Source organism: Urocampus carinirostris, chromosome 19, assembly GCF_059441175.1.
Source record: "Urocampus carinirostris isolate Australia breed hairy pipefish chromosome 19, RoL_Ucar_1.0, whole genome shotgun sequence".
Lineage (NCBI taxonomy): Eukaryota > Metazoa > Chordata > Actinopteri > Syngnathiformes > Syngnathidae > Urocampus > Urocampus carinirostris.
In genome coordinates, this window is record NC_142367.1 from 1989504 (window position 1) to 2003437 (window position 13934).

At 39.0% G+C, this 13934-nt stretch overlaps 1 protein-coding gene across 4 annotated transcripts in view; it reads left to right on the top strand.

Annotated features, from left to right (window-relative positions):
* LOC148346878 (uncharacterized) overlaps positions 1-13934 on the top strand; it is a 40486-nt gene that overhangs the window by 2349 nt on the left and 24203 nt on the right. For 2 of the 4 annotated variants that reach the window (XM_088323112.1, XM_088323111.1), the window contains exons 2-7: positions 4161-4238; positions 5189-5341; positions 7194-7390; positions 7506-7532; positions 8478-8675; positions 10908-10967. In XM_088323112.1, coding sequence (XP_088179238.1) covers positions 5238-5341; positions 7194-7390; positions 7506-7532; positions 8478-8675; positions 10908-10967 — 586 coding nt within the window. In that variant the 5' untranslated portion in view covers positions 4161-4238; positions 5189-5237. Of the gene's footprint in view, positions 1-4160; positions 4239-4353; positions 4440-5188; positions 5342-7193; positions 7391-7505; positions 7533-8477; positions 8676-10907; positions 10968-13934 lie in introns of those variants that run through there. The other 2 variants (XM_088323110.1, XM_088323113.1) reach the window with 2 other exon arrangements.

Below are 13934 nucleotides of genomic sequence, written 5' to 3' on the forward strand. Positions count from 1 at the left end.
TTTAGGAACTCCTCAAAATACTCTGCCCATCTCGTCCTGACTGCACTACCGCTAACCAGCAATCTACCATCCTTATCTTTCACCTTCTCTTCCTTTCCAGACTCACTGTTTCTTACTCTTTTCACTTCTTTCCAGAACACTTTTCTCCTTTCCTCAAAGTTCACTCCTATCTTCCGACACCATTCATCATTTGCTTTCCTTTTCGCTGCTTCCACTGCCGCTTTTACCAACCCTTTCTTCACTTTATATCTTTCGTACGCATCGCCACTCTTGTCTTGCAGCCACTCCTCAAAGGCATGTCTCTTTTCTGTCACAGCCTTTGATACCTCATCATTCCACCATTCACTTCCTTTCCTAATACCTCGACCAACTTTTCTCATTCCACACACTTCTTTTGCACTCCTGAACACTGCCTCTTTAAACCACTTTCATTCAATTTCCACACTCTCCATTTATCTTCTACTAATCCGTTCATACTCTTCCTTTATCCTCTCTTTAAACTCTTTCCTTTTTTGCCTTATTCAACTCTGACATTTTCACCTCTTCCCTCACACTTTTCTTATAACTAGCCCTCCACGATCCAACTATTCTCAGTTTTCCTTCCACATAAAAATGATCAGACATACCACTCATTTCACCTCTGTAAACATGAACATCCAACAATCTACTTAACATCCCTTTCTTAACCACTACATAATCCATCAGTGCTTTGTCCACCATCTTGCCACTACCCACTCTGACAAAGGTATACTTATTCACGTCCCTCTTTTTAAACAAAGTATTTCCAATCACCAACTCATTTTCCACACATAACTCAATCAATTTCTTCCTACTCTCATTTCCTCCTGGTACTTCATATCTACCAATCACATTTTCAACCGTTTCATCACCCACTCTAGCATTCAGGTCACCATTTCCAACCTTCTTTCGCACTTGCCACACATTTGGACAAGTCCTTCCAGAACTCCTCTCTCTCCTCAGCGCTTCTTTCTGAACCAGGTCCATATGCACTTATCAACATCCATACTTCTACACCCCACTTCAACATCACCCACATCAATCTGTACGATATCTCTTTCCACTCCACCAGTTTTTCCTTTGCTTTCTCACTCACAAGCAGTCACTCCTTCTCTAGCATGTCCACCTGCAACTCCAGACCTTCTACCATACATACCTCCAAGCTGTAATTCACCCTTCCCTTTCATCTTTGTTTCCCTCAAGGCTAACACATCAACCTTCCTTTTAGTCATCATCCTTCCGATCTCCTCTTTCTTCCACTCAGTCGCTTTACTTCCACATCCTCTCACATTTAGTGACCCTATAACTAGGGTTTGCGAGACCTTTCGGTCTCCCACCCCCCTTTCTTTGCCTTGCTGTCTCTTAGGGAGTAGAGATGGAGTGGAGAGGATCCCCAGCCCCCTCGCTCCCTCCACTTTAGTCAGATCTTAATTTTCAAAAATATTGTTTGATTGAAATGTGTATTTTATTTCCTTAATTTTATTACACCTCGTGTTCTAGGCCGTTCAGTTCTGTATTAACTAGCTGCTGTTTCATCCCGAATCTGTCAACAAACTTGAGAAGTGAACAGTTTAATATTCCTTGTCGCGTATTGTCCCAAGTACGTATATTGAAAGCAATAGCTAATCATGCTAATTGCTAACACGAAGCCACTGTTTGAATTTCCGCCCACTGCATTTTCATTGGATGTTCTTTGACCTTATGCCACGATTGCCCTCACATGATTGGTTAACAACTCCGGGTCCAAATTAAATACCGCAAGCCATGTGAAAAAGTGTCAGCTATATGCATTTTGGCGTGATAATCATTACTTATTAATGTTTCCTTTAGGTAACATTGATATTAATGTTGTTTGTTTTAGAATGGTTCTCTGATATAAATACACTACTAACAGACGTTATCAATACACTGTTTGGAGTGGAATAGAACGATCAATGTATTCCCGAAAGTTGACTTATGGGTCAGTGTGTAATATTTAGCACCCCATAGTGGTAAAAATATTTTATATAACACGAACCTCACTTAAAGTTGGTGACATTATTGTCATCTTGTTGCTCTGGGTACCCAAAAGAGGGACTGAGTGAAATTTAGCGCCTCCTAGTGGTACAAATAACTTTTATTCACTAAATAATATAATCTAGTCTAGTCATATTTGTTTGTATAGCCCTTAATCCCAAAGAGTCTCAAAGGGCTGCACAGACCACAGACTATTATGACACCATCACCTCATCTAAAACCTACATGAGGGCAAATAATACACAGATATTGTAAACACAAAATATAGGTTATTCATATGCTATAGAATAGAAGTGTGTTTTAAGCTTCGATTTAAACATTTCCACTGAGGTTGCAGATCGAATCTCAGGGGGAAGAGCATTCCACAGCACCGGGGCCCGACTGGAAAACCCTCTCGAACCTGCGGATGTCTTCTTGGCTCTTGGGATCAATAGTAGACCAGCATTTTCAGAGCGAAGGCTCCGGACCGGAATATAGGGAGAAATTATATCTGAAAGATATGAGGGAGCAAGCCCATGCATGTTATGTATACTACCAACAGAGCCTTAAAATTATATTTTAAGCTAACAGGGAGCCAATGCAGGTTTGCTAAAATTGTGGTAAGGTGATCAAACTTTCTTGTCTTAATTAAAAGGCCAATTTACTTGACATGCATGTTTTTGGAATGTGGTAGGAAACCGGAGTGCCCGGAGGAAGCTCTTCTGCCGTGCCGCTCACATCAACATCTAGTGCTCGAAAAATACAAATTGTCTTCTTTTTAAAAGTACCATATTCCAAAAGGATATATATAATATATATTAGTATACAGTACAATGATACCTTTTACTTATTAATTTAATTTGTTCCGGAAATATCTTTGAACCCTGAAACATTTGTACGACCTCTTTTGAATGAAAATTTGCTTATCCGTTCCAAGCCCCGCAAAAGTAATTTAAAAAAAAAATACTAAAAGCATCAGAACATGAAACAAATACATGTTAATATTAGATTACCACCCAATAAACATAAAATGAGAAGCACATAATGTAAAAAAATGAATAACAACGGAAATAATAAAAATATTACATGCATGTCGGGAAGGGAAGTCAAGTCAAGTCATGCTTATTTGTATAGCCCTTAATCACAAGGAGTCTCAAAGGCCTGTACAGACTATTAATGCATTATCCCCTGATCTAAAACCTACATGCGGGCAAAGAAAAACTCAAAAACCTCAACATGAGTTAAATATAAAAACCTTAAGAAGGGACCACACATGAGGTAATCCCCCTTCCAGGATGACCAGGCTGCAATGGATGTTGGACATTAAACGCTTGTAAAAAAACAAAAACAGACATCCATTTTTGTATAGGCTTGTCCTTGATTAGTCATGTTGGTCATAAAGAGCATGCCTGGATTTATGCATACACATCAAGTTGCCAGGTCTACAGAGTTTAATGGGAACACCGATACCATGCGTGGATTTACACATTGTTGGGTCTAAAAGGACCACTATGGGAGAACTACAAAATATTGACTAATCATAGAAGGAAAATCAGGCAAAGACTTTTAGAGTTTTCTAGACAACTGCAGTTGGAGAAGGTAGCTTTCGTCTCGCTGGCCGCGCTCCTTCTAAAAACCTTCCCCCTCTGCGCTGTGTTTTATTGAAGTCACAAGGGTGGAATAGTACTGAGACAAAGAAAGAAAATAAACTCCCTCTGACCCTCTGGGACAGTACCAACACTTTTAAACAAAGACAGGTAAACCCTGAGAAGCCAAAAAGGGCCATACAATCTGATTAGAAATACACACTTTTGAGCAAATACGTTTAAGCCTACTTTACAGCATACGCACTGGATTGCCAGGTAGAATTCTGGGAGGAGCAAATGGCAGCACATACTGAACTGTATTTTCTACTTTATATCCTGAAACTCCTTTGTTGCTAGAAGTAATATTTTGCTGTTCAGGTTTTTTGTAACCTGAAACTTTTGTATGAAGAGACATTTGTCAGTAGAGGTACCACTGTACTGCTTTTTTTCTTAGGTGTTTATCTGAAGGCATTTACCTGTATATTTAGGAGCCACACCATTAAATAATTCCTCATCCAGATCACATTACCACAAGTGTGCAGACTGCTCTTTTTATTCCAGGGAGGCTTACAACAAGAACGAGTGACGTTTAGCACCACACTGGGGATATTTGAACGTCAGCCTCCTAATAATAGCTTGGTAAGCCCTGTTGTTGAGCTTTTAGAAGGCTGGATCAGAGTCCAGGTTAAATGTGTGAAAAAAAGGGCGGCCTTAAAACTTTTACTGACCTGATGGTTAAACAGGAAGTTCATTTGTTTTGTTATGACATGTGTCTGCCTAACCTGGAATGAGTGTCTCTGACAAGGATGAGGATCTGCAGTGCTGGGGCTGGACAGACATGTGTGTGTATGCTCATGTTTATTGTGCCGTCAGTGCTTTGTTTTTGGTGTCAATATGCCCTGATTTTGGAACAAAAGTAACCGATTTGAAGATCTTGTAATGGAGAGCATTCTTATTGTTTTAGATTAGCATTAAAGATGTTTTACAAAAATGGGTGCATCTGGACCACTAAAAGGAATAACAGTATACAGTCAGGGCTGTGGAGTAACAGAATACATGTAATGGCGTTACGTAAGTAGGATACAAAAGAGTGCACTGTGGTAACTCTACTTACGAATTGTATTCGTTCTGCAAAAGTATGATACTTTTTTAAAATAAATAATAAAAAGGCATCATAACATGAAACAAATACATGTTAAAATTAGGTTTATCAAACAATAGGCAGATAATGTTAAATAAAAAAAAACAAAGAATAAAGGATATTTTTATCATGACCATTTACCTTTTTACTGGTCCTCATCAGTGTTCTTTGCCTCGTGGTTGTTGAAAAACTGATCCAATGGTGTCTGCTTTTGCTGGCCTTTGAAATATGCGGGGAAGATGTCATTATAATGAGCAATAGCCTGACCTGTTTACACTTTCTGGGTGATTCCTTTCCACAAATTCTGAGACGTCATGTAATTTTGCCAAAATATCTTAATTGACACGCATATGCACCAGATTGCCAGGTGTTTACAGAGTGAGAGGGGACACAAAGGTTTTTGCAAAGACTTGAACATTATGTCAAAATATTTTCCCCGCTCACCCAGCTCGAGTTATTGGTCAGCAGCATCAGACTCTGACAGCGAGGTTGGCACCATGTCAAGGCGCAGTCTACGTCTGGAGAACAGCCTTCCAGACCAAAGCCTACCACTCAACAGCACCTCCCTCAAAGCAGGAGAAAATGGCTGGAAAAACACACGGTAGGGATAGATTTGCAAGACTTGACCATTGATTTTTCCCCTAAAATTCCCAAGGTAATTTACTAAATCCAATTCATGAACAGTAATCACGCATTTTCCACGGAGGTTGTGTTACAAAAATGATGCGTGGAAGTCAAAACTTGCAAAGTAGATACCTTTATTTTTTTATTCTATACACTACTATATATTGAAAGCAAACAATACACCCTTACTACTGGCTCAACCATTTAAAACCACTGTGGCTGGGTGGACACATATCTAGGCCTGGAGAGGAATGGGTGCCACCAGACTGTGCTTGCCCAAGACACACCACCGTAAATGGTGCCCCGACAACCCTAGTGGTTAAGGGATCCAACCAACCAAAATTCTGAACTTTTTTGGAGGGTACAAATAACTTCTGTACTTTCAAATCATAGATTGAAAATTAATCTTAGATTAAAGACACTATCACTTTTTTACTTAAAATTATGTTTGACATATTGCTAAGGAAAATTTCAAGCAACGGATATAGTAATGTTCTTGCTAAATGTTATTTGTCTTCAAAAAAAATTCCGAGCTGTCAAATTATAATTTCAAAAATATTTTTACTGCTCTATTGCAATATTGACTAGAACACTACCACTTTTTTACTTTAGATGATATTTTGTGTTATTGGTAAACGATGTGGCGTAAAAATGCTTTTACTTCGCTATTTAGCATGTCAAAGTCTGCCTTTGTCACTGATAGTAAAAATCACCATCACTCAACATTTAAAAGATTTGCGCATACGTAATGTAGGTTTGTCAAGCTGTTTTAAATACCTGTGCAACTTAGACCACAATGTTATTGATGGAAAGGCAAAAAAGGGGCAGGATGACTGTTTAGCCAATCCGAATGCAGAACACCATCCATTATCTGCACCGCTTATCCTCAGTAGGGTCACGGGGTTGCTGGAGCTCATCCCAGCCATTTTCGGGCAGTGGGCTGGGGACACCCTGAACTGGTTGCCAGCCAGTCGCAGGGCACACAGAGACTGACAACTCACTCGCTCATTCACACCGAGGGACAATTTGGACCGGCCAATTAACGTGTCATGCATGTTTTTGGAATGTGAGAGGAAACCCATGCAAGCACGGGGGAACATGCAAACTCCACACAGGAGGTTCGATCTCATGACCTCAGAAGTGTGCCGCACACGCGCTAACCGCTGCGCCGCCGTGCTGCCCCAATGCAGAACGCGATGCACAATAAAAATCCGCTGAGTAGCGCAAAAAGTAAACGGCAATAAATCTAGGGATTACTGGATAATAAATGATGATGCAATGAAAAGGTTTTTTTTCCTCTTAAATTTGGACAATCTTATTAAAATCTATAGCTTTTGTAACAATTATATTTACCTGTAAAAGAGGCATTATCGTGTATTTTTGACTAATTCACTTAGTTGAATTCTCTGCATTGTCCTGGATACCGTGAAGCTATTTTTGAGAACAAATTTGCTGACGGCCAGGGGTTTGGTGAGTTACGCCGACTTAATAGTTTTCGGGTATTTTTTTTTAGACTGATCGAGATGTTTCTGTACTGAGTATATTTAGAAATGGTTATCCTGAATCCCAAGAGTTTAAGTTATGTTTTGTTGCATGACCTATTTCAGTGACATTTCAGTGACTGGTGACCTCGTACAAACACGTATTGTTTATCAGAACCCCAGTGGCTTTCTGGCGGAACGTTAAGGGGTTAAAAGAAATTTTAAAAAATCATATTTTTACGTTTTGGCACTAGGGGACAATGCTTCTGAAAACATATTCATACGTTCCGGCATTTAATTGTTTCCATTGTCTCTTTGAGTCACCTTTCCTTGTCTTTTTCCAAACAGCATGTGGAAATCTCATCATTCGACGCAACACTTTGCATCCTGCTCAGAGTCGCCTCTTTACCATACACCCCGTAAAACCCCCAACCAGTCTCTCCACAGTGAAGCTTCCGATGCCTCGCTTCTTTCATCCTTATTGGACAAGTCTTCACTTTATGAGCGATCCGTCCAGGAGAGCAAAATGGCTCAAAATTTCTGGGGTATGAAGACTTAAGCAAACTGTTATTTTATTTATATAATATATATATATATATATATATTTATTTATTTTATTTTTTTAAACATTATGACAATAATTTCACTTTTCTACTCTAGGTTTGGACATTGACCTTGAACCCAATGGTTAGTGAAACTTTGAAAATGGACTTTGACTGTTTTTGGTCTCATTCTCTGTCCACCGAATATCAAGTTTGCCTTTTTGTTGCTTTTTGTATACGCAAAACAGTACATGTTTCTTACAATGGATAAAATATATTTACAAACAACAGTATTTGACCTTTAACCAAACATCATAGTGTAACATACATTTCACCAAATCTTTTTTTAACTGTTATTAGGATTCTCTAAAGAGATTTAGCAGCAACACAATTCTAGAATAATTCGATAAATAAGATTAATACCCATTTTTTATACATAGGCAAGATGTGTGATAAATAGGCTAGATAACATTTTTAGTCTTGTCCACATGTTTGTTTGTTCACCAAATGACTAATCATGGTTTTGCTTTTGAATACTGGGTAACTGGGCTCTGTTGTTTTTTGGGTCTATCACCTTACATCTCTGAATAAAACACACAATGAGACAAGAACTATACATTTGGCTCATGGCGAGATGCAGTCAGTTATAGGCCTGATTCTCATCTGCCCAAAACTTTAAACAACCTCCCTTTTATTCATGGCTTTGCTAGGAGAAGAAACAAAGGGACACCATTTGTGTACCATTTGTATACAGGGGAACAACAACAACAACAGAAGAATTGAGCATTATTCCATTGGCAAATGGTTGATGGGTCTGCACAGCTCGCATCACCAAAGGCTGATTAAACTTTTTGAGGCAAGGAAAATACTCCTCAACTGTAAGGATCTCTGTAATGCTCAATATTTGTAGTTAATGCATCCTAAATTCATAATAATCCTATCAGTTGTAAACAGTTCTATTTTGTCCATCCTGACCACCAGACGCAGTCCTTCAAGCACTGAATATCCCCTTCGTGCATTTTTACATCATGAATTGAACTGCATTTAAATGGGGTTAAGACTCTTTGCATTTACTGTGTTTTTTTTCCAGAGAGCACCATCATGGAAGAGCCGAGCAACATAGTTGTGAACAGCACTTTGATTGCCTCAGAAACCCACTGCCCCGAGCACCCAGTCCTCACACTGACCCAGGCTACCTGCAAAGACTGCAGGAGAAAGTCGAGAACCTCACCTACCTCAGAGAAGTCGACCATCTACTGTAGGGACCAAAGACGAAAGTCCACAAAGCGTGAGTAGGGATGTAATAAACGCATACAGATGTTTTGATTTAATGCCATGTGGCAGAGGTAAGAACTTTAGCCCAAGTCTAAACCCGACCTGAATTTTTGCCTGGCTGGGCTTTTCTCTTACCGATTAAAAAAAAAAAAAAAACAACTAAATTTCTATACTTTTGCTCTTGCCAAGTCAATTCAAAGAAGTCCCTCCCATCTCTGTCCATTATCCACCTGTTATTTTTCTTTGTCTCTCTGCCTCTCTCTTAAAGGTATTCCCAAACCGAATTATTTTTTTCAATGAGGCATAGAACGTGTAGTTATTCTCCCTATGGTTTTATATAGAAGATCTTAAGCCAGATTGTGACGCAAATTTTGCCAAGGCTAAAATGTCAATCATTTACTTTTGATTCGGGCTTCTCTCTTGCTGCCTTTTTTTTTAAAAAATCACTTTATTATTATAATAACTTATACTAAAACAATTTGTGCAAAATAAACAAAGCACAATTATTGAAAAGGAAACGAAAATCAAAAATAAAACACTGCAATGTCAATTCAAAGAATTGCTTCTTATCTCTGTTTATTATCCACCCGTAATTGCTCCTCTTTGTTTCCCTGCCTCTCTCAAAGTGCCCCACTAGATTCATAAGAACGTACTGCTGCTGTGGTTTATTGCCCGATTTTCAGCCTGTCTTAATGATGGCGTTAAAATGTTCTTGTGAACTCATCCATCAAAGATGAAAAGTTGTCAGTAATGTGACCTCTGCAGGCACAGAAATATAAAAATGTTAATGTTCATACAGTCTTCTTTAACTTTGGTTACAAAAGACAGCTTTAATTTGTGACCATAAATCACTTCTCCCCTTAGGTCCTCACAAATGTGAAATTTCGGGCTTGGTCTTGCAAAAACAATTTAAATGGTACACATACACACAGGCTTGGGTCAGGTAGGGCTTAGTTATTTTAGGTCCAATCTTACCTATACTTTGTGGCTCTTTCTAACAATCTCACCATGACATCATTGCTTCCTCTGATGTCATCGCTCTGAGCTGACGGCACCGGACTAATGAGTGTATGGTTTTTGCAGATATGATGCAGTCATGGTTGGACTGGGTCCTATTTGGCGCGACAAGTGTGTGGGCCCTTTGCCGTTCTGTGCTGGTGCTTGCCTTGCAGTCATGTCAACTTGACAATAAACTTAGAATGACTATCTGTAAGATTATTTTTCTTCCACACTGGCAAGGTTTTTAATCTGGTATTATGGAGGTGTTTAAGCTTTGTAGAAAGCATGTATTCTATTTCAGTGGAGATTTACCTGCGTTCACGATAGACCAGTGTTTTTCAACTCCACAACAGTGTACTATGATACTGATAAATTTAGTGTTTAGTAGACACTCACAATATGTGTGTGTGTGTGTATAATATCTCTGGGTTTTAAATTTTCAAGATCAGGGAAGCAAGTCTTTAGATAAGAATTTCCAACCTGTTCTAAACGTCCTCCCCTGAGCCCTTCTCAGGAAATTCCCTACGTTATAAAAGCAAATCTACCCTTAAGTGTGGGGGATTCAAAGAATGGCATCATGATTTGCCAATAGTGACATTGAATTATAAAGTTCATAACGATCAAAACAATTAACAACAGTGCGAAATAAAAGACGAAATAATGAACTAGCATCCTATGCTATCTCAAACAAAAAAAAAACCCTATCAGAAACATTAAAATTACCTTCTACTAGTGTGCCTGTCAGTAATTTATCATTTATAGTTTACCTTTTTTGTCAAGACTGAAAAATATTTGATCATTTCTGGTTTTAGACCAAGCGTTTTAAGTTTCAACCCCATATGTATATGTTGTTGAATCACTAGTTGAATTTAGTTTTTTGTTTTTGTTTTAACTTTTTCCTCTGTTATTATATGAAATGACTGCATTTGCGCCAAAAATGGTTGAAGAGCACTGGTAAGAATGGTCTGCACCACTCATTCTTCCTAGTATCCAAAAGGGGTATTGTCTACATGATTCTTTGTGTTTAAAGTTAAGCTCTTTATATTGTTTAACTCTTTTCTGCAGGTGTTGTGGTCGGTCCTACTTTCATGCTGTTTCCCCTGTCACATCTTAATCAGTGTAACTTTGGCTGTTTCTATGGAGAAATGCAAATCCCTCCCCTGTGTGCCAGGCAATGGTTGTGGTGTGATCAGTCTAGCATCATTTTCTTCCTGACTAACTTTTGTTTGCCTTGTGTTTTTCACAGTTCGCAGCTACCGTGGTGGCATGAGTGCTGAGAAGGAGCTTCACCCTGGTAGATCTCTGTGTAAGTTGGAGCATCTACACTCACTGTACTAAACTGATGTGACAAAAATCAAAATTAACTTTGACTTTGAAAGGGCTTGCTAAATTTTTATCCTTCCACCTAGTCTGAGCTGGTGCTACCTACAGGCAATGACTGCAAGGAGAAACTGTATGCGGAGCAGGCGCTCAATGTAGACTCGCCCTGGTCCTCTTGGGCCATTGCGGTCTGCTGCCTGTTGTGGAACGTTACTAAGTTGATTTGACGCTTTTGCTGCCCCATGTGTTTCCCAGTACTTGATTTATACCCAATGGCAACAGAATTTGTTGCATCTGCACAATCTGAGATGACATGATGGGATGATCTGGCAGGGTCTATATATATATATATATATATATATATATATATATATATAAAATGCTGTAGGTATGTTTAGGTTTTATTCAGCATATATGTATGTATGTATATATATATATGTAGGTATATGTATGTATGTATGTATATATATATATATATATGTAGGTATATGTATATATATATATATATGTAGGTATATGTATATATATATATATATATGTAGGTATATGTATGTATATATATATATATATATATATATATATATATATATATATATGTAGGTATATATATATATATATATATATGTAGGTATATATATATATATATATATGTAGGTATATATATATATATATATGTAGGTATATATATGTATATATATGTAGGTATATATATGTGTATATATATATGTAGGTATATATATATATAGTCAAGTCAAGTCAAGTCAAGTCATTTTTATTTGTATAGCCCTAAATCACAAAGAGTCTCAAAGGGCTTCACAGATTGTTACACTATATTACACAAACTATTTTCAACCGACAAGAGGAGTAGGTTATTCGTATGCAATGGAGTAGAAGTGAGTTTTAAGTTTAGATTTAAACATTTCCACTGAGGTTGCAGATCGAATCTCAGGGGGAAGAGCATTCCACAGCACCGGTGCCCGAATGGAGAACGCTCTCGAACCAGCCGAGGACTTCTTTGCTCTCGGGATCATCAGAAGACCAGCACTCTCAGATCGTAGGCTTCGGACCGGGACATAGTGGCAGATCAGATCTGAAAGATAAGAGGGAGCAAGTCCATGTATGATTTTGTACAATACTAAGAGAACTTTGAAGTCACATCTTTGGCTAACTGGGAGCCAATGCAGGTTAGCCATAATCGGTGTTATGTGATCGTACTTTTTTGTCCTAGTTAAAAGCCTCGCTGCGGCATTTTGTACTAGCTGAAGAGACTTGATTCTGGACTTCGGGAGACCGGAGAGTAGTGCATTGCAGTAATCGAGACGGGAGGTAACAAATGCATGAATTATTGTTTCCGCATCAGACTGAGACAGTATTGAACGGATTTTAGCAATGTTGCGAAGATGGAAGAAGGCAGTTCTAGTAATTTGCTTTACATGCATCTCAAAGGATAGATCAGGGTCAAATATGACACCTAAATTTTTAACTGAGTCACTCTGTGTGATGTGACATTTGTCAATGTTCACAGCAGTTTTTGCGAATAAGTCCCGGCATTTAGAAGGACCAATGACTAACATTTCGGTCTTTTCAGAGTTAAGACGCAAGAAATTGAGTGACATCCACTCTTTTATCTCAGTGAGACAGGCCTCCAAATTTCCACAGTTTAGTGTGGAAGATTCCTCCAACGGAAGATACAGTTGAGTGTCGTCTGCGTAGCAGTGGAAGCTGATATTGTACTTGCGAATAATATCACCTAATGGAAGCATGTAAATGTTGAAAAGTAGGGGGCCGAGCACTGAACCCTGCGGAACACCGCAGGTAACATTAAAGGGCTCAGATGTCGTTTCACCATATTTAACACAGTGCGTCCTATCTGAGAGGTAAGATTTGAACCACGAGAGGACGGCTCCTGAGAGACCAATCCATTTTTCCAACCGTTCTAGTAGGATATTGTGGCGCACTGTGTCAAAAGCAGCACTAAGATCCAGCAGCAGCAAAAGTGATGAAGCGCCAGAATCTATTGACATTAGGAGATCATTTGTTACCTTGATCAGAGCTGTCTCAGTAGAGTGGTTAGCCCTGAATCCTGATTGCATGGATTCAAAAAGGTTATTCTCCGATATGAAAGCATTCAGCTGCTGTGCCACTACTCTTTCGAGTACTTTAGAGAGGAAAGGTAGGTTTGACACAGGTCTGTAATTACTTAATATTTCTGGATCAAGGTTGGGTCGTTTCAGTGTGGGTTTAATAACGGCGGACTTAAAAGCTGCTGGAACTACACCTGAGGAGAGTGATGTATTTATAATATTTAGAACTGAAGGCCCAAGGACGCTAAAAAGACTTTTAATAAGTGAACCTGGGAGAGGGTCGAACTGGCAAGTTGTCGGTTTGGCCGCATTCACCACTTGTTTGAGATCATCAAGTGACAGTTCACTAAAACCGGCCATTTTCCCAGGGCAGCCACCCTGTCGTGCATCTGTAAATTTCAGTCCTTTAATACGTGTGGTACTAACAATATCTTTTGCAATTTCTTCCTGTATGCATTGAATCTTCTTAGTGAAGAAGACCATTAAGTCCTGAGCAGAGTGTGTCGAACTGTCTGCGATAGCCTGTTGCCTTGTAAGCGATGCTACAGTGTCAAAAAGGGCTTTGGGGTTGTTCTTTTGAGACGCAATCACCTTCGAAAGGTAGGCCGATTTAGCAGAGGCAAGGGCCGCTTTATACTTTAACAAGCTGTCACACCAGGTTTGATGGAAAACCTCAAGCTTGGTAGCGCGCCATTTTCTCTCCCATTTCCTGCATTCTTTTTTAAGGGCTCTAGTTTCATCAGTAAACCAAGGTGTGCGTCTTTTAGGACGTGATTTTAGTTTTATGGGCGCTATTGAATCCAGCACACTAGTCAGGGTGGTATTGAACTCATTCATGAGTGAGTCAATCGAGCCATTGTATTTAGGAA